Raw genomic sequence first — 19,870 nt, forward strand, 5'->3', positions numbered from 1 at the left:
CCATGGATCCAGCTCCCTCTGCAGATCCTCCTGCCCTCCAGCCATGGATCCAGATCCCTCTGCAGATCCTCCTGCCCTCCAGCCATGGATCCAGATCCCTCTGCAGATCCTCCTGCCCTCCAGCCATGGATCCAGATCCCTCTGCAGATCCTCCTGCCCTCCAGCCCTGGATCCAGATCCCTCTGCAGATCCTCCTGCCCTCCAGCCATGGATCCAGATCCCTCTGCAGATCCTCCTGCCCTCCAGCCATGGATCCAGATCCCTCTGCAGATCCTCCTGCCCTCCAGCCATGGATCCACATCCCTCTGCAGATCCTCCTGCCCTCCAGCCATGGATCCAGATCCCTCTGCAGATCCTCCTGCCCTCCAGCCCTGGATCCACATCCCTCTGCAGATCCTCCTGCCCTCCAGCGATGGATCCACATCCCTCTGCAGATCCTCCTGCCCTCCAGCCAGGGATCCAGATCCCTCTGCAGATCCTCCTGCCCTCCAGCCATGGATCCAGATCCCCCTGCAGATCCTCCTGCCCTCCAGCCATGGATCCAGATCCCTCTGCAGATCCTCCTGCCCTCCAGCCATGGATCCAGATCCCCCTGCAGATCCTCCTGCCCTCCAGCAGACCCACACTCCCATCCAACCTGGTGTCATTTCCAAACTGAGCGAGGGAGCACTTGATCCCCTCATCCAGATCATGGAGAACGAGATTCCACGGACCCAGCCCCAACTCTCAGCCCTGGGGAGCATCACTTGTTTTGGGATGAGGTGGGATGCGCCTGGATGGGATGAGAGGGAACAGCCTCCAGAGCTGCCAGAGCCTTCCTCCTCCTCTTCTTCATCCTCCTCTGGGTCACAACTCATCTCCTCCTGCACCAGGACCCCCAGTGCTGCTCCCACCCCCTCAGAATGATCCTTTCTGGTGGCCACGACCCCCTCATGCCACCTTTATCCATGTCTGGAGGGGTGAGGGGCTTTCAGAGCCTTCCTCCTCCTCCTCTTCACCCTCCTCTGAGTCACTGCCAGCTTCCTCCAGCCCCAGGACCCCCCAAACCCCCACAATGACCCTTTCTGGTGGCCAGGACCCCCTTATGGTGCTCTTCTCCACGTCTGGAGGGCTGAGGGGCTTTCAGAGCCTTCCTCCTCCTCCTCTTCATCCTCCTCTGGGTCACAACTCATCTCCTCCAGCCCCAGGCCCCCCCAAACCCCCACACCGACCCCTTCAGGGGGCCACGACCCCCTCACGCAGCCCTTACCGGCGTCTGAGGGGGCTCGGAGCCCTCGGAGCCCTCGGAGCCTTCATCCTCCTCGTCCTCCTCGCCGGTGCTGTCGCTGCCGGACTCCTCCAGCCCCGAGTAGACGCTCTCCTCCTCGCCGTCCGTCCCCTCCTCGCTCTGGGCGCCCGGCAGCGGCTGCCAAGGAACCCGGGGAGCGTTGTCAGGGCGGCGGCTCCACGCGAGGCCTCCCCGGGCCCCGGGACCAGGCCGCGCCGCCCGGTTCCCATGGCAACGAGGCCCCCCCCCCCCCCCGCACCCACCGCCCCGCTCACCTCCGCCATGACTGCGCCCCGCGTGCGACACCACGTGGGCGCGGGGGTCAAAGGTCACGGCCCCGCCCCTCGCCGGGGCCCACGGGGGGGGCTCTGCGCATGCGCACTAAGGTCTCAGCGCATGGGGGCGTGGTCACTGGAGGACTCCGCGCATGCGCACAAATGTCTCAGCGCATGGGGGCGTGGCCACTGAAGGCTCTGCGCATGCGCACAAAGGTCTCAGCGCATCCAAGCGGGGCGGCTGCTGAGGGAGCGTGGCCACGGGAGGACTCTGCGCATGCGCACAAAGGTCTCCGCGCATGGGGGCGTGGCCACAGGAGAACTCTGCGCATGCGCACAAAGGTCTCAGAGCATCCAAGCGGTGCAGCCGCTGAGGGGGTGTGGCCACTGAAGGACTCCGCGCATGCGCACAAAGGTCTCAGCGCATGGGGGCGTGGCCACGGGAGGACTCCGCGCATGCGCATAAAGCTCTCAGTCCATAGAGGCGGAGCAGCCGCGGGGGGCGTGGCCACGGGAGGGCTCCGCGCATGCGCACAAAGCTCTCAGCGCATGGGGGCGTGTGCCACGGAAGGGCTCTGCGCATGCGCACAAAGGTCTAAGCGCCTTGAAGCGGTGCAGCTGCTGAGGGGGCGTGGCCACGGGAGGACTCCGCGCATGCGCACAAAGGTCTCGGCTCATCCAAGCGGCGCGGCTGCAGAGGGGGCGTGGCCACGGGAGGACTCCGCGCATGCGCACAGCCGTCTCAGCGCATGGGGGCGTGGCCACAGGAGGATTCTGCGCATGCACACAAAGGTCTCAGCGCATGGGGGCGTGGCCACTGAAGGACTCCGCGCATGCGCACAGACGTCCCAGCGCATCCAAGCCGCGCAGCCGCTGGGGGGCGTGGCCACGGAAGGGACTCCGCGCATGCGCACAGCCGTCTCAGCGCACTGAGGCGCGGGAGCCTCTCCTTATTGCGCATGCGCACAGCTCGCCCGCCCCATTGAAATGACGGGGAGGGGAGGCTCCACCCCGCGCATGCGCGTTGCCCTCCCCGCCGCGGGGGGGCGCTCGCCTCGCTCGCCTCCCAAGATGGCGGCGGCCATGGGCGGCCCCGCGGGGCCTGGGCTCGGGCTCTGAGCTCCCCCCCTTCGTCTCCGAGCCCGGCAGCGGCTTCTCTTGAAGCGGAGAGAAGGGGGGGGGGGGGAAACAACGTTGCTTCCATACGGTCCCCGGTATGGAAGGAGCCGGCGTGGCGGCGGCGGCGGCGGGCGGCGGGGGCAGCAACGTCCCCGCCTTCCTGACGAAGCTGTGGACGCTGGTGGAGGATCCGGACACCGACGCGCTCATCTGCTGGAGCCCCGTGAGTGCGGGGAGAGGGGGGGGGGACGGAGGGGAGGATTGGGGGGGAGATTTCTGTCTTGGCCAAACCCCCAAAACTCATCCCGTTCCGGCCCCCCGGGGTGGGCAGCGGCGCCTCCCGCGGGGTGAGGGGCTGCAGGCCCCGTCAGACCAGGCCTTGAGCACCTCCTGGGGTGGGATCTGGGCGTTCTGCTTGATGGGGAGTGAGAATTGTAGAGATGTGAGGTGGTTTGGAGTTGGAAGGGACCTCAAAGCTCATCCAATTCCACCTTCTGGATGGGCAGCGACACCTCCCATGGGTTGAGGGGCTCCAGGCCCCGTCGAACGAGGCCTTGAACCCCTCCTGGGATGGGATCTGGGGGTTCTGCTTGATGGGGAGTGAGAATTGTAGAGATGTGAGGTGGTTTGGAGTTGGAAGGGACCTCAAAGCTCCTCCAGTTCCACCTCCTGGATGGGCAGGGACACCTCCCACTGGATTAGGTTCCTTGAAGCCCCATCAAACCAGGCCTTCAACACCTCCAGGGATGGGATCTGGGGGTTCTGGTTGATGGGAAGTGAGAATTGTAGAGCTGTGAGGTGGTTTGGAGTTGGAAGGGACCTCAAAGATCTTCTAATTCCATCTCTTGGATGGGCAGGGACACCTCCCATGGGATGAGGGGCTCCAAGCTTCATCAAACGAGGCCTTCAGCACCTCCTGGGGTGGGATCTGGGGGTTCTTGTTGACAGGATGTGAGGAGAGGAAGGATCTGCAGAGGGATCTGGCCAGGCTGGATCCATGGAGGGAGCACAGGAAGGGTCTGCAGAGGGATCTGGCCAGGCTGGATCTATGGAGGGAGCACAGGAAGGGTCTGCAGAGGGATCTGGCCAGGCTGGATCCATGGAGGGAGCACAGGAAGGATCTGCAGAGGGATCTGGCCAGGCTGGATCTATGGAGGGAGCACAGGAAGGGTCTGCAGAGGGATCTGGAGAAGCTGGATCCATGGAGGGAGCACAGGAAGGGTCTGCAGAGGGATCTGGCCAGGCTGGATCCATGGAGGGAGCGCAGGAAGGGTCTGCAGAGGGATCTGGCCAGGCTGGATCCATGGAGGGAGCCCAGGAAGGGTCTGCAGAGGGATCTGGCCAGGCTGGATCCATGGAGGGAGCACAGGAAGGGTCTGCAGAGGGATCTGGCCAGGCTGGATCCAAGGAGGGAGCACAGGAAGGGTCTGCAGAGGGATTAGGAAGTTAGGAAGCAAATCCCCGATCCAAAGGTTTGAGATCATTGCCTGGAGCAAAAGAGGTTGAGGAGACACCTCCTGGCTCCTGGAGAAGAGGCCGAAGCCAAGAAGGGCTCTGCTCCCAAGGACCAGGCGATGGGACGAGAGGGAGCAGCCTCCAGTTGGTCCAGGAGAAGGTTAAGCTGGGTGTTGGGATCGATACTTGGAGAGGATTGGGGTTTGTTGGCTCCTTTCGGAACATCCGTGATCGATAACGTGATTTTTTTGTTTCTTGACAGAGCGGAAACAGCTTCCACGTGTTCGACCAAGGCCAGTTCGCCAAGGAGGTGCTTCCCAAGTACTTCAAACACAACAACATGGCCAGCTTCGTGCGGCAGCTCAACATGTGTGAGTGTCCTCAGCAGGAGGAGGAGATGGAGCTGTTGGGACGGGGCCAGAGGAGGCTCCGAGGATGATGTGAGGGCTGGAGAACCTCCCGTCCCAGGACAGGAGGAGAGAGTTGGGGTTGTTCAGGAGAAGAGAAGGCTCCGAGGAGACCTTGGAGAGACCTTCCAGCACCTGAAGGGGCTCCAGGAAAGCTGGGGAGGGACTTTTTCCAAGGTCATGGAGTGATGGGATGAGGGGAACGGGGATAAACTGGAGAGGGGCAGGGTTAGACTGGACATGAGGAGAAACTTCATCACCATGAGGGTGGTGAGACCCTGGAACAGGTTGTCCAGGGAATCTGTGGCTGCCCCATCCCTGGAGGGGTTGAAGGCCACGTTGGATGGAGCTTGGAGCTCCTGATCCAGCGGGAGGTGTCCCTGCCTGTGGCAGGAGATGGAACTGGATGATTTTAAGATCCCTTCCAACCCAACCCATCCAGTCCCGTTGGCTTAGGAGGTTTGCTGCCATCCACTGCTTGTGGTTTGGCCACCACGGGGAGGTTTTCAGCTCTGCTGAAGGGACAAAGAGCTCCAAAAGCAGAAACCTCCGCGAGTTGTAATGAATTCCAGACTCTCCAACAGCTTTTCTCTTGATATTCCTGGAGCTCTGGATATCAAACCATTCCTTGATTCTATGTTAGGGAGGGGATTGTCCCCTCTGCTCCTCTCAGGGAGACCTCAGCTGGAGGGTTGGGGCCAGGGCTGGAATCCTCAGCAGGAGAAGGAGATGGAGCTGTTGGGACGGGGCCAGAGGAGGCTCCGAGGAGGATGCGAGGGCTGGAGAACCTCCCGTCCCAGGACAGAAGGAGAGAGTTGGGGTTGTTCAGGAGAAGAGAAGGCTCCGAGGAGACCTTGGAGAGACCTTCCAGCACCTGAAGGGGCTCCAGGAAAGCTGGGGAGGGACTTTTTCTAAGGGTCTGGAGTGGTGGGAATGGCTTTAAATTGGAGAGAGGAAGATTTAGGCTGGACGTGAGGAGAGAAGGAGGCTGAGGGAAGACCTCGTGCTCGGCTCAGCTCCCAGCTCTGGAGCCACACGGGGAGGGGTTGGACTTTGCTCCCAAGGACCAGGTGGTGGGATGAGAGGGAAGAACCTCCAGTTGGGCCAGGGGAGGGTTAGACTGGAGACTGGGATCAATTCCTTGAGGTCAAGAGCTGGAAGAGGCTGCCCAGAGGCTCTCCATCCTTGGAAGGGTTCAAAACCATGTGGAGGTGGCACAGGGTGTTGGGCTCTTGGTTGGATGAGCTTGAGAGGTCTTTTCCAAGCTTTAATGACTCCGTGATTTTCTCTTTCGCCTCCTAAGCTTTTTCTCCCTTTGCTTCTCAGATGGATTCCGCAAGGTTGTCCACATCGAGCAAGGGGGGTTGGTGAAGCCAGAGAAAGACGATACCGAATTCCAGCATCCCTACTTCATCCGAGGCCAAGAACATCTCCTGGAGAACATCAAGAGGAAAGTAACCAGCGTAAGTTTGCCCAGCAGCTCTTGATAAACTGTTTAAAACCAGATGATTCCTTAGGGAAACACGAGTCTTCTGGAAGTGGACGTTGGGATCCTCATCTGGTGCTCGGCAGCTGCCGGAAGCTCTTGAAACCGGTCCCTTTTCCTCATGGATCTCGTTCTCGGTGCTTCCAGCAGTGAGCAACCTGATCCAGCGGGAGGTGTCCCTGCCACGGGACAGGGTGGAACCGGATGGGCTTGGAGATCCCTTCTAACCCAACCCATTCCATGAGGATTCCGTGATTCCTTGAGATTGATTCCATGAGGATTCCGTGATTCCTTGAGATTGATTCCATGAGGATTCCTTGAGATTGATTCCATGAGGATTCCTTGAGATTGATTCCATGAGGATGCCTTGAGATTGATTCCATGAGGATTCCGTGATGCCTTGAGGCAGCAGGGCAGCGCGTGGGCTGTAGATGTGGTGGAGCAGCAGTTGGCCTCAGGACTTCCTGAGGAACTTTCCAGGCTAATTGATCCATACGGAAGCGTGGGATGAAGAAGAATGTTTAGAGAGAGCAGCTCGATCTTCTGCATCTGCCAAGAAATTCCTCCTCATGTCCAGTCTAACTCTGCCCCTCTCCAGTTTATCCCCATCCTCCTTGTCCCATCACCTCAAGGCTTTGTAGAAAGTCCCTCCCCAGCTTTCCTGGAGCCCCTTCAGGTGCTGGAAGGTCTCTCCAAGGTCTCCTCGGAGCCTTCTCTTCTCCTGAACAACCCCAACTCTCTCCTCCTGTCCTGGGACGGGAGGTTCTCCAGCCCTCGCATCATCCTCGGAGCCTCCTCTGGCCCCGTCCCAACAGCTCCATCTCCTTCTCCTGCTGAGGGTTCCAGCCCTGGACACAGTTGTGGAGAGGATCTTGATCAGGGAGGGCAGGGAGAGGACGAGGGGGATGGTTTTGAGCTGCAAGAGAAGAGATTGAGTTGAGATCTTAGGAAGAAATTCTTCATGATGAGAGTGATGAGGCCCTGGCCCAGGTTGCCCAGAGAAGAGGTGGCTGCCCCATCCCTGGAGATGCTCAAGGCCAGCTTGGATGAGGCTTGGAGGACCCTGATCCAGTAGGAGGTGTCCCTGCTCGTGGCAGGAGGTGGAACTGGGTGGGCTTTGAGGTCCCTTACCACCCAACCCATCCCCTGATTCTGTGAGTTCTCTAGGTTGGAAGGAATGTGAGGTTTCCAGCAGCGTTCTTCTTGCGGAAAACTTTCTGGATGCGACGTCCTCCAGCGTGAGGGCGGTGACCGGGCTGGAGATGGAGATGAATCATTTCCAGCGTCAACTTTGAAGCTGAAATGACCTTTTTTTTGTTGGAAGGCCCCGTTGCTGACGTCTTCCTTTCTCCCTCCAGGTCTCCAACATAAAGAACGAGGACATCAAGGTCCGGCAAGACAACGTCACCAAGCTCCTGACTGACATCCAGGTGATGAAGGGCAAGCAGGAGAGCATGGACTCCAAGCTTTTGGCCATGAAGCAGTACGTATGTGGGGATTGGTGGCACGGAGGGTTTCCACGCTCGTTTTGAACGCGTTTTAAGACCTAGGAGAAGGTTGATGCTTGCTCTCCGTTCTTGCTTCTAGTTGTCTCCAGAGCTCAGGGTAGGATTGGAGGGAGCTGGGTGGTGGAGGAACCTTCTGAGCACGATTAAAACCCGTTAACGATGAGGTGGGATGCAGTAGGGAGCTCGTTTGGCGTCCGGCGCTGCTTTGAGGCGTCACTGTTGAATCCACGAGTGTCCTTCTCCACCGTGGAGGCAACGATGGGAGGTTCCCATCAAGTCTCGGTGCCGAGGGTGGTTTCCATTGTGGTTTCCTTCCTCCGTTTTGGCTTCTCCTGCGTCCGAGCGTCGTTGGGATAACGGCTGCCGTCCATCTATCCCATCTTCTTCCTCCAGGCTCTTGACTCCTTGCTTGCGCCGAGTTAAATCCCCGTCGGATCGGGCTCTCCGGGTCTTTGCTGTTGGGTTGGGAGGTGGGATGGATCATCCTGCGTCTCCCGAATCCATCCTGCGTCTCCCAAATCCATCCTGCGTCTCCCAAATCCATCCTGCGTCGCCTTCAGAGAGGATCAGGGTGTTTTTCTCGCTCCTACGGGGCTTCTTTCCTTCCCGCAATGGTCGTACGGAAAGATTGAGTTTTGTTAGTCCGATTGGATGTTGGAATCTGGAGGTGGAGCAGCAGGAGGTGGCTCATGGCAAGACTCCTAACGCGCCCTTTAATTGTAGATGCTTGAGGAGCTGGTGAGGATGAGGATGGGGGGGGTTGATTCCCTTTGGCACCGTTACAAATCTTGATAGAAAGTTGATTTTTTTTCTCGTTGACCTCCCCACAATCCCAGGGGGCCGAGAAGGCCGAGGGCATCTTGGCTTGGAGCAGCCCCGGCGTGGCCAGCAGGTCAGGGAGGGGATTTATGGACTCGGTGAGGCCACATCTCAAATCTGGGGTCAGTTTTGGGTTCCTCGCCCCAAGAAGGACCTTGAGGGGCTGGAGCGAGTGCAGAGAAGAGCAACGAAGCTGGGGAAGGGGCTGGAGAACAGGCCTCATGAGGAGCAGCTGAGGGACCTTGAGAGGAGACCTCATTGCTCTCTCCAACTCCCTGGAAGGGCAGAGTTAGACTGGACATGAGGAGGAATTTCTTCACGATGAGGGTGGGGAGACCCTGGAACAGGTTTCCCAGAGAAGCTGTGGCTGCCCCATCCCTGGAGAGGTTCAAGGCCACGTTGGATGGAGCTTGGAGCTCCTGCTCCAGCGGGAGGTGTCCCTGCCCATGGCAGGAGGTGGAACTGGATGATCTTCAAGGTCGCTTCCAACCCAAACTATTCTATGGTGCCTCCTCTCTGTTGGCTGCTCTGGTGCAGCCGTTATCATCACGAGTTCATGGATGAGGCTTCTGTGGTGCTACCTTTTATTCTCCAAGGAAAGGAACACCTGGACCTGTCTTGGAACCCTCTTTCAGCCTTGAGCTCCCACCTGGTGCTCCTCATCTCAGTTCCTGAGGCGCTTGGAGCCCCGTGACCTCTTTGGAGGCGAAGCCCCTGGGCTCCTATTTAGGCCGAGAACATCCACAAAGGCATTTTAGGTCTCTGGGCTGCGTTCCGGCTCCTCCATCGGTTCTCCTAAAGTGAAAATTAGCTTCGCTAATTAGACCTGGTCTGTAAACCACTAGGTGGAGCGCGTCCAGCGTCCAGGAGCTCCACGCGTCCCGCAGCCTCTCCAAGAGACGCCACTTCGTAGAATCATAGAATCATCCAGGAACCGGTCGATAAACCGTGTGGTTTGTGCTTTTTGGAAGCTCCTCAGGTCAACGGACCCCTGTGAGACAACCACAATTCAAGGGTTTGAAGAAGCTGTGAGCATCGTGCAGCTCGTCACCTTGAGGTCACCTTCTCCTAGAATCATGGAATGGGTTGGCTTGGAAGGGACCTCCAAGCCCATCCAGCTCCACCTCCTGCCATGGGCAGGGCCACCTCCCACTGGATCAGGGGCTCCGAGCTCCATAAAACCTGGCCCTGAGCATCTCCAGGGATGGAGCAGCCACAGTTTCCCTGGACAACCTGTTTCAGGGCCTCCCCACCCTCCCAGGAGAACGTTTCTCCCCAAGATCTCATGTCCACCTCCCCTCTTGCAGCTCAAAACCGTTCCCCTCGCCCCATCCCTGCCCTCCCTGATCAAGAGCATCTCCCCAGCTTTCCTGGAGCCCCTTTCCATGCTGGAAGCTGCTCTAAGGTCTCTCCACAGCCTTGTCTTCTCCAGGTTAGACAACCCCAACTCTCTCAGCCTGTCCTCCAGGAGGTTCTCCAGCCCTCACATCATCTCCGTGGTCTCCTCTGGCCTCGCTCCAACATCTCCAGGTCCTCCCTGCGCTGAGGACTCCAGAACTGGACACACAACTCCAGCTTGGGTCCCACCAGAGCCGAGCAGAGGGGCAGAATCCCCTCCTGGTCCCAGAGCTTTGGACGCCGCCCAGGACACACGGGTGGTTTCTGAGCTGTCAGCGCTCGTTCCCGCCTCGCGTTAAGCTTCTCAGCCACCACCTCCCCTTCTCCTCAGGGCTGCTTCAAATCCATTCTCCATCCCTCCTGGATTTGTGGTTGCTCCACCTCTGCTGTAGGACCTTGCCGCTTGGCTTTGGGGAACCTCGTGAGGTTCTGGGGGTTCCACTTCTCCAGCATGTCCAGGTCCTTTGGGATGAGACCAAAGTCCCGCTAGATGCCACCTCTGGTGTGTCTCGTGTTCCTGCTGGTTTGTAGTTCAAAACCAGGAATTCCTCGGGAAGCTCCGTGGGAGACGGGACAGGAACCTCCTCTCCAGCGGTGGGAAGCGTCTCCGCTTCAACTCCCTCTTCCAGCTGGGAGGCCGCTGCCTTCCAAGATGCCTCGAAGCGAAGGGCGCTCATTAATTACGCTAAATTACCCTCCTCACATTCATCCCGTTTTCTTTGGCTCCCGCTCTGCTCTCCGAGCTCCTGGAGCTGTGACTCACCTCAGCCAGATGTTTTCTTCCAAGCTTTTCAGCTTGGAACCGGCTCGTTTTTTAACCTGACGATCACCGTCACGGCTGCGTCGCTGCCGCTCGCGGTGAGGTTCTTGGCAGCCTCGAGCCGTCCTGGTCTTCAGCTTCAGGTCTGTCCGTGTCTTTCCGTAATTCCTTGCGGCTGCCCCAGCCCTGGAGGTGTTGAAGGCCACGTTGGATGGACCTCGGAGCAACCTGATCCAGTGGGAGGTGTCCCTGCCTGTCGGTGGGGTTGGAAATGGAACCAGAAGGTCAACAGGGTCCTGGGCTGCATCCAGAGCCGCGTGGGCAGCAGGGAGGGAGGGGATTGTCCCCTCTGCTCCTCTCGGGGACACCTCAGCTGGAGGGTTGGGGCCAGGGCTGGAATCCTCAGCAGGAGAAGGAGATGGAGCTGTTGGGACGGGGCCAGAGGAGGCTCCGAGGAGGATGCGAGGGCTGGAGAACCTCCCGTCCCAGGACAGGAGGAGAGAGTTGGGGTTGTTCAGGAGAAGAGAAGGCTCCGAGGAGACCTTGGAGAGACCTTCCAGCACCTGAAGGGGCTCCAGGAAAGCTGGGGAGGGACTTTCTACAACGTCTTGGAGTGATGGGATGAGGGGAACGGGGATAAACTGGAGAGGGGCAGGGTTAGACTGGACACGAGGAGGAACTTCATCATCATGAGTGTGGTGAGACCCTGGAACAGGTTGTCCAGGGAAGCTGTGGCTGCCCCATCCCTGGAGGGGTTGAAGGCCACGTTGATGGACCTTGGAGCCCCTGATCCAGTGGGAGGTGTCCCTGCCCATGGCAGGAGGTGGAACTGGATGATCTTTAAGGTCCCTTCCAACCCAAACTAGTCTATGTTCTTTGAGGTGCGACCTCCTGGCTCTGCGCAGCTCCTGGACAGGAGGCTGGAACCGGGTAGAGGTCAGACTCTGCTCTGTCCCCGAGGACCAGGAGATGGGATGAGAGGGACCAGCCTCCAGTTGGACCAGGGAAGGGTTAGACTGGATATTGGGATCAATTCCTTGAGGTCAAGAGCTGGGAGAGGCTGCCCAGGGCAGGGGGGGCGTCCCCATCCCTGGAGAGGTCCAGAAGCCGTGTGGATGTGGCACTTGGGGCCAGGGTTGGAAGACCTTGGATTTCTTCTCCAACCGTAGCGATTCCATGATTCTCTGAGCTCTGCGGACCTCCAAGAGCAGGAAGGTGAGACCGACGGGGGTTGGAACCTGTCGTTCCTAATGATTCATCGGCTCCGCTCGAGTCCGCTGGGAGCCGAAGCGGATCCGTAAGTTTAATTCTAACCAGATTGTTGAAAGCCACGAGGCGGCCGCGACGTCCACACCTGCTTTTCGCGCTTCTGGCCGCGGCTCCGAGCGGGACGCGCTGCCCTGGGGCGCTGAGGGCGCTTCCTCCGTTTCTAAGGCCCCCGGCGCTAACGGGATTCAGAAGTTACGTCTCCTCTCGATGAAAATAAATCGAGACGGATCCAAGGACTCGGCCTTCTGCTCCTCCAAGGACTCGGCCTTCTGCTCCTCCAAGGACTCGGCCTTCTGCTCCGCCAGTTCCTCCTCTCCAAGATGTTTTTACCCTTCACCGGCCCCTCCATAAATCAAACCCAAGATCTCAGCCCCGTGCGGCTCGTTTTATGGTTCCAGCCTTCCAAAAGCACCAAATCCCTTCTGGTTTGACGCCAACCTAAGGGGCTGCCGGTTGGGTTGGAGCTTTCGTTGAAAAGCTCGAAGTTGTCAGGTGGGAGGGGAGGAAAAAGCCGAGCTAGGTCCTAACGACGCCAAGCGCGTCGTTAACGGGAGCCCTCGACCCGCAGGGAGCGAGGTTCAGACCTCGAAGCTGCTTCAGACCCTCTAGGAGGTGAGTCCTGGGCTTGGATTTCAGCCGAGCTTCGCGTCCCTGCGTCCCTCTTCGCCGTTCCCCAGCGGAGAGCGGCTCTTCTGCTCCACAAGCGTTGAAAACTGGGGCCCAGTCTGTCCAACAAAGCCATAAAATCTGTAAGATGGTCTTCCATGACGTCGTTAAGCAGGTATTTTAGAGGTCTACGTCGTTCTTGGTGGGTCCATGACGTCTTGTGTCCCGTTCCTAGAGCCTGGCCGAGAGGTGTGAGGTCCTAGATTGGAAAGGACCCACTGGATCATCGAGTCTAAGCGTTCCTGTCGATCGCTAGATCCATCAGAGATCTTCTGGAGGTGTCTCCTAAGTCAAAACTGGAATTTCGGTGCTTTTTTTTTGAGCGTGTGCTCCTTGCGTGAGACCTCACCTGGAGCCCCGTGGCCAGGTGTGGAGTCCTCAGCACAGGGAGGACATGGAGATGTTGGAGCGAGTCCAGAGGAGGCCACGGAGATGATCCAAGGGCTGGGGAACCTCCCGTAGGAGGACAGGCTGAGAGAGTTGGGGTTGTTCTATGATTCTATGAAAGGCTGGAGACGTGGGGCTGGGAGAACCTCAGGAGGTTCAACAAGGCCAAGGGTGAGGTCCTACAGCTGGGTTGGGATGATCCATGGTTTCAATCCAGGATGAGGGATGCTGGAGAGAAGCCCTGAGGAGAAGGACTTGGGGGTGATGGTCAAGGAGAAGCTCAACGTGAGCTCAACACCCACAGCCCAGAAGGTCAACAGGGTCCTGGGCTGCATCTAAAGAGTGAGACCAGCAGGGAGGGAGGGGATTGTCCCCTCTGCTCCTCTCGGGGAGACCTCAGCTGGAGGGTTGGGGCCAGCGCTGGAATCCTCAGCAGGAGAAGGAGATGGAGCTGTTGGGACGGGGCCAGAAGAGGCTCCGAGGATGATGCGGGGGCTGGAGAACCTCCCGTCCCAGGACAGGAGGAGAGAGTTGGGGTTGTTGAGGAGAAGAGAAGGCTCCGAGGAGACCTTGGAGAGACCTTCCAGCACCTGAAGGGGCTCCAGGAAAGCTGGGGAGGGACTTTCTACAAAGGCTTGAGGTGATGGGACAAGGGGAACGGGGATAAACTGGAGAGGGGCAGGGTTAGACTGGCCATGAGGAGGAATTTCTTCACGATGAGGGTGGGGAGACCCTGGACCAGGTTGTCCAGGGAAGCTGTGGCTGCCCCATCCCTGGAGATGCTCAAGGCCACGTCGATGGCCCTTGGGCAGCCTGGTCTGGTGGGAGACGGGGTTGGAACTGGATGATCTTTGAGGTCCCTTCCACCCCAACCTGTTCTACAATTCTTCAGTGGGCTGTGTCGCTGCCTCTGCTCTCTCCACAGCCAGGGTGCTCAAAGCTGTTCATCCAAAGAGTCTTCTGGAGGCAGTAGCGTTCCACGTTCTTCCCCAAGCCAGCTCTGCCGGCTGCGGTTGGAGCGTCTTATCCTCAGGGGCCTCCTCCGCGCGCCGCTGAGCGGCCGAGGGGGTCCGTCTGCGTGGAGAAATCGCTTTTTCTTTGTGCTCTGGCTCGGGGCGGGCAGCTGGACGGCATCTGGGTCTCGCCATCGGGGTCGACGTCCTCCAGCGGGACGTCCTCCTGGCTCTTTCCGACCGCAAGAAGCAGAATGAGGATGAAGGACGTTGTTGTTGCCGGGAACCTGTATGGGTGGGGGGGCAACTTCTCGCTTCCCCGGTGCCTGGAGGGGAGTAACGAGCCCCAACTGCAATTTGTTGCTGAAATTCATAGAAGGATGGAAGAGTTTGGGTTGGAAGGGACCTCAAAGATCATCCAGTTCCAACCCTCCTGCCACGCGCAGGGACACCTCCCGCTGGATCAGGGGCTCCAAGCCCCATCCAACGTGGCCTTCAACATCTCCAGGGATGGGGCAGCCACAGCTTCCCTGGACAACCTGGTCCAGGGTCTCACCACCCTCATGGAGAAGAAATTCCTCCTCGTGTCCAGTCTAACCCTGCCCCTCTCCAGTTTATCCCCGTTCCCCTCATCCCATCACTCCATGACCTTGGAAAAAGTCCCTCCCCAGCTTTCCTGGAGCCCCTTCAGGTGCTGGAAGGTCTCTCCAAGGTCTCCTCGGAGCCTTCTCTTCTCCTGAACAAGCCCAACTCTCTCCTCCTGTCCTGGGACGGGAGGTTCTCCAGCCCCCGCATCATCCTCGGAGCCTCCTCTGGCCCCGTCCCAACAGCTCCATCTCCTTCTCCTGCTGAGGATTCCAGCCCTGGCCCCAACCCTCCAGCTGAGGTCTCCCCGAGAGGAGCAGAGGGGACAATCCCCTCCCTCCCTGCTGCCCACGCGGCTCTGGATGCAGCCCAGGACCCTGTTGACCTTCTGGGCTGTGGGTGTTGAGCTCACGTTGAGCTTCTCCTTGACCATCCCCCCAAGTCCTTCTCCTCAGGGCTTCTCTCCAGCATCCCTCATCCTGGATCGAAACCATGGATTGTCCCAACCCAGCTGTAGGACCTCACCCTTGGCCTTGTTGAACCTCCTGAGGTTCTCCCAGCCCCACTTCTCCAGCCTGTCCAGGTCTCCTGGATGACATCCCATCCTTCCTTCTCCTTTTCAAGCTACGTGAGGATGGTGCCCGTGGAGTTAAGTGGTGCCGTGCTCCTGGGTTTGGAAGGAGACGTCACTGTCAGGTCTGGTTTAAAGCCTGTGGCCACCAAAGTCCCTCTGGGATCAATCCTGGGTCCAGTCTTGTCCAATCGCAGGATCTTTTGGTTGGAAACCTTTGAGATCATGGAGTCCCACCACACCTGTCCACTACTAAACCTTGTTCCTGAGCACCTCATCTACCAGTCTTTTAGGTACCATGAGGCATGAGGGCTCCACCACCTCCGTGGGAGCCTCTGCCAGAGCCTGAGAACCTTTTTATTGAAGATATTTTTCCTCATGTCCAATCTGAACCTCTCCTGGTGCTGCTTGAGGCCGTTCCCTCCTCCGCTTAGCTGGAGACCAGCACCCACCTCACCACAACCCCCTTCCAGGTAGCTGTAAGGAGCAATAAGGTCTCTCCTCAGCCTCTTCTCCAGGTTAAGCACCCCCAGATCCCTCAGAAGCTCCCAGAACCCTTGTTCTCCAGCCCTTTCCCAGCTCCGTTCCTTTCTCCAGCCCCTTGATGTCCTTCTTGGAGTGAGGATTCCTAGATCCTTGAGTGCTACCACGTCGTTCTTCGTTTCCAAGCTCTCTCCTTGCATTTTGTTGGCTGAACTCTTGCTCTTCCAGCCTTGCAAACTGTGATCTGGGGTGGGGTTTCTGACCTCTAAATCAGACAAATGTAATGACTTGGTTTATGACCTGTGGTTGCTCAGGCTCCAGCTGTTCCCAGATCGGAGCCAAGACTCCGACTCCGCTCCCGTGGCCTCCACACGTCCGTCTGCTCCAGAGGGACCTGGGCTGGCTCGGAGTCAAACATCAGCTTGAGCTTCAAGCTGCTTTGATGGCTTAAAACACCGAGGAGGACGTGGGATCCGTGCGTTTTCTCCACGCTGGTGGGTTTTGTGAGCTTGGACCTGGCTTAGGATCATCCAAGGCTTTATCGGTCATTCCAAATCCTGGCTTAAAGACCTGTGGAGACCTCATTTTTCAGCGCCGTGGTCTCAATCTCAGATTAATTAAAGCCCCAGCGTGACATACGATGTTCGAATAACTCAGCTGCACCGGCATCTCCTACCTCAGGTTCTCCAATATGGACTCGATGGGCTTTGAGGCCCCTTCCAACCCTGCAGCCAGAGAGCCGATGCCGTTGGGTTGGGTTGGAAGGGACCTCCAAGCCCATCCAGTTCCACCTCCTGCCATGCCACCTCCTGATCCCACAGGATCAGGAGCTCCAAGCCCCATCCAGCCTGGCCTGGAACATCTCCAGGGATGGGGCAGCCACCAAACTCAACCATGGGGTCGCACCAACCCCATCTACGCTCCAGGCTTGGGGAAGAGCGGCTGGAGAAGGTCCCGGGGTGCTGGTCGGTGGGGGCTGACCACAAGCCGGCAGCGTGACCAGGTGGCCGAGGTGGCCGGTGGCATCCGGGCTCGGATCAGCCCCGTGGTGGCCACCAAGAGCCAGGCAGGGATTGTCCCCGGGCACTCGTGAGGTGGCACCTCTGCTCCTGGGCTCAGTTGTGGGCTCCTCGCTCCAAGAAAGACCTGGAGAGCGTGTGGAGAAGGGAATGGAGCTGGGAAGGGTCTGGAGCACAGGGAGAGGCTGAGGGACCTCCTTCCCCTGGAGCAAAGGAGGTGGAGAGACCTCCTGGCTCTGCGCAGCTCTGGAAGGGAGGTTGGAACTTGATGGGGCTCAGGCTCTTCTCCCAAGGACCAGGAGATGGGATGAGAGGGACCAACCTCCAGCTGGACCAGGGGAGGGACGCTGGGAACAGTTCCTTGAGGTCGAGGGCTGGAAGAGGCTGCCCAGGGGGGTGGTGGCGTCGCCATCCCACACATCCCACGTGGAGGTGGCACTTGGGGACGGGCTTCAATCAGCACAGGGATGCTGATGGTTGGACTCGCTGAGCTTGGAGGGCTTTTCCAAAGGAAAAATGATCCATAGGATCATTCCTTGATCCTCTGAAGCAGAGGTCCTCATCTTCCAGCCCCGTTTCCGATGGCGAGACGAGAGTGGGACGTGGCTCTCCTGGCGCCGTCTCCGGGCACCAGCCTGTGGGTTCGGAGCTTCTGGAGGTCCAGGTGATGCCCCCACGTTTAATGGTCCTCGGTAGATTCATTTTCCTTTGTGTGGTTTCATCCCACCACCACGACGGCTCCTGGGAGGCACACGGGTCCGCATCTTAATTACGGGTCCGCATCTTAATTACGTGGCATCGTCTGGAGAACCGGAGCCCTTTGTTCCCGCGGAATCTGCCAGCTGCTGACTTCAGCTGAGGTCCAACCTCCATTCCAGCTCTTTGTCTTCTGGCTTCATGGTCCCCGTCTACCCCGGGGCGGCTCCTCAAAGCCCGAGATGGTGGGGTTCTGCCCCCTCTCCTGCTCCCCTTGCCCCGATGTGTTGCTCCTAAACGTTTTGAGCAACAATAAAACGAATTCTATGATTCTATGAAATCCAAGCTGGGTGGAGAACGGATCGGGAGGAGGACTTGGGGGGCTGGGGGAGGAGAAGCTCAACAGGAGCCGGCAACGTGCGCTCGTAGACCAGAAACCACCCGTGTGTCCTGGGCTGCGTCCAAAGCTCTGGGACCAGGAGGGGATTCTGCCCCTCTGGTCCACTCTGGTGGGACCAAACCTGGAGTTGTGTGTCCAGTTCTGGAGCCCTCAGCGCAGGGAGGGCATGGAGATGTTGGAGCGAGGCCAGAGGAGACCACGGAGATGATGTGAGGGCTGGAGAACCTCCTGGAGGACAGGCTGAGAGAGTTGGGGTTGTCCAGCCTGGGGAAGAGAAGGCTGCGGGGAGACCTTAGAGCAGCTTCCAGTAGGGAAAGGGGCTCCAGGAAAGCTGGGGAGATGCTCTTGATGAGGGAGTGCAGGGATAGGATGAGGGGAACGCTTTTGAGCTGCAAGAGGAGAGGTGGACATGAGATTTTGGGAAAAAATTCTTCACGATGAGGCTGGGGAGGCCCTGGAACAGGTTGCCCGGAGAAGTTGTGGCTGCCCCATCCCTGGAGGTCTTCAAGGTCAGCTTGGATTGGGCTTGGAGCAACCGGAACCAGTGGGAGGTGTCCCTCCCCATGGCAGGAGGTGGAACCAGATGGACTGTGAGGTCCCTTCCAACCCAAACCATCTCATGGTTCCATGATTCCCGCTTGCCATCAAGCAGAACCCCCAGATCCATCCCTGGAGGTGTTGAAGGCCACGTTGGATGGGGCTTGGAGCCCCTCATCCAGCGGGAGGTGTCCCTGCCCATCCAGGGGATGGAACCGCAGGGACTTTGAGGTCCCTTCCAACCCAACCCATCGCAGGACTCTAGGGTGTCTCTGGCGTGTCTACCTGCCTCTAAGAACCTGGCGATTCCGAGCGTGCCGGCTCGCCCGGCTGCTTTTCCTTCCAACGGCAAAACCCGGCTTCGAAAACTCCTCGTTTCTTTCCCAACGGTGAAGCCAAGCGCGGAGCGATTTTCTCCGAGGGCGGCGGGCGCTTCCCTGCTAATTAGGGCTCTTGGGAGGGCGGGTTGGCACGCGGGACGCCCCGTGTCTCCTGAGGACACGATGGATGAGCCGCTCTCCTGGCAGCGGGAGAGAACGAACGAGATTCCTGGTTTAATAAATGAGATTCCCAGGATAATAAATGAGATTCCCGGTCTGGCAGAGCCACACGGGCATCCCAAGCCCCCGAGCACTTGGCTCAGCCGATCCGATGTGCTCCCCACTGCAAAAAAGGATCCTCCTTCTGCTCTGAGCCCCAAAATCTGCAGCTCCTGGACCTCAATCCCAGCTCCAGCGAGGTCCTGGCTGCTCGGGGCAAGGAGAATGATGCTTGTGGAGCAACAGGGGCAGACTGGGAACAGGTAGCACTCGGCTCAGCCGATCCGATGCGCTCCCCGCTGCGAGAGAGGATCCACTCTCTGCTCTGAGCCCCAAAATCTGCAGCTCCTGGACCTCAATCCCAGCTCCAGCGAGGTCCTGACTGTGCAGGGCAAGGAGAATGATGCTTGTGGAGCAACAGGGACAGACTGGGAACAGGTAGCACTCGGCTCAGCCGATCCGATGCGCTCCCCACTGCAAGAGAGGATCCTCTTTTTTCTCTGAGCCCCAAAATCTGCAGCTCCTGGACCTCAATCCCAGCTCCAGCGAGGTCCTGGCTGCTTGGGGCAAGGAGAAGAGGAGACCAGGAGGGGCTGGGGACAGGTAGCACTTGACTCAAATGGTCCCGTGCATTCCCCACTGCAAAAAAGGATCCTCCTTCTGCTCTGAGCCCCAAAATCTGCAGCTCCTGGACCTCATTCCCAGCTCCAGCGAGGTCCTGGCTGCTCGGGGCAAGGAGAAGTGGAGACCAGGAGGGGCTGGGGACAGGTAGCACTCGGCTCAGCCGATCTGATGCGCTCCCCACTGCGAGAGAGGATCCACTCTCTGCTCTGAGCCCCAAAATCTGCAGCTCCTGGACCTCAATCCCAGCTCCAGCGAGGTCCTGGCTGCTCGGGGCAAGGAGAATGATGCTTGTGGAGCAACAGGGACAGACTGGGAACAGGTAGCACTCGGCTCAGCCGATCCGATGCGCTCCCCACTGCAAGAGAGGATCCTCTTTCTCCTCTGAGCCCCAAAATCTGCAGCCCCTGGACCTCAATCCCAGCTCCAGCGCGGGAGGGAAGGTGTCTCCGCGGAGCAGCGGTTTAGGAGAAGCAGGTGCAGAGCAGGGCAGCCCTGTCAGAAATTGCATCCACACGCCACTTCAAAGCTCTGGGAACGAGTCCCGAGGTGGAATGTCTGTTGCTGCGCCCTCAAACTCCTCGCTGGACTTTAATTGCCTCATAAAACCGTATGTTAAAGCAATCCTGAAGGGATTTGTGCCGCGCTCG

At 58.9% G+C, this 19,870-nt stretch overlaps 2 protein-coding genes across 5 annotated transcripts in view; one reads left to right on the forward strand and one right to left on the reverse strand.

Moving 5' to 3' along the window:
• The window catches only part of BOP1 (BOP1 ribosomal biogenesis factor), a 67,347-nt gene extending 65,761 nt beyond the window's left edge, over nt 1-1,586 (reverse strand). The window contains exons 1-2 of the mRNA XM_069882081.1: nt 1,543-1,586; nt 1,250-1,405 (exon numbers count right to left, since the gene is read on the reverse strand). Coding sequence (XP_069738182.1) covers nt 1,250-1,405; nt 1,543-1,551 — 165 coding nt within the window. The 5' untranslated portion in view covers nt 1,552-1,586. The remainder of the gene's footprint in view (nt 1-1,249; nt 1,406-1,542) is intronic.
• Nucleotides 1,587-2,600: 1,014 nt separating this feature from the next.
• The window catches only part of HSF1 (heat shock transcription factor 1), a 39,436-nt gene continuing 22,166 nt past the window's right edge, over nt 2,601-19,870 (forward strand). For 2 of the 4 annotated variants that reach the window (XM_069882084.1, XM_069882087.1), the window contains exons 1-4: nt 2,602-2,884; nt 4,379-4,487; nt 5,850-5,986; nt 7,368-7,492. In XM_069882084.1, coding sequence (XP_069738185.1) covers nt 2,759-2,884; nt 4,379-4,487; nt 5,850-5,986; nt 7,368-7,492 — 497 coding nt within the window. In that variant the 5' untranslated portion in view covers nt 2,602-2,758. Of the gene's footprint in view, nt 2,885-4,378; nt 4,488-5,849; nt 5,987-7,367; nt 7,493-19,870 lie in introns of all 4 variants that reach the window. The other 2 variants (XM_069882085.1, XM_069882086.1) reach the window with 2 other exon arrangements.

Source organism: Phaenicophaeus curvirostris, unplaced genomic scaffold (assembly GCF_032191515.1).
Source record: "Phaenicophaeus curvirostris isolate KB17595 unplaced genomic scaffold, BPBGC_Pcur_1.0 scaffold_75, whole genome shotgun sequence".
NCBI lineage: Eukaryota > Metazoa > Chordata > Aves > Cuculiformes > Cuculidae > Phaenicophaeus > Phaenicophaeus curvirostris.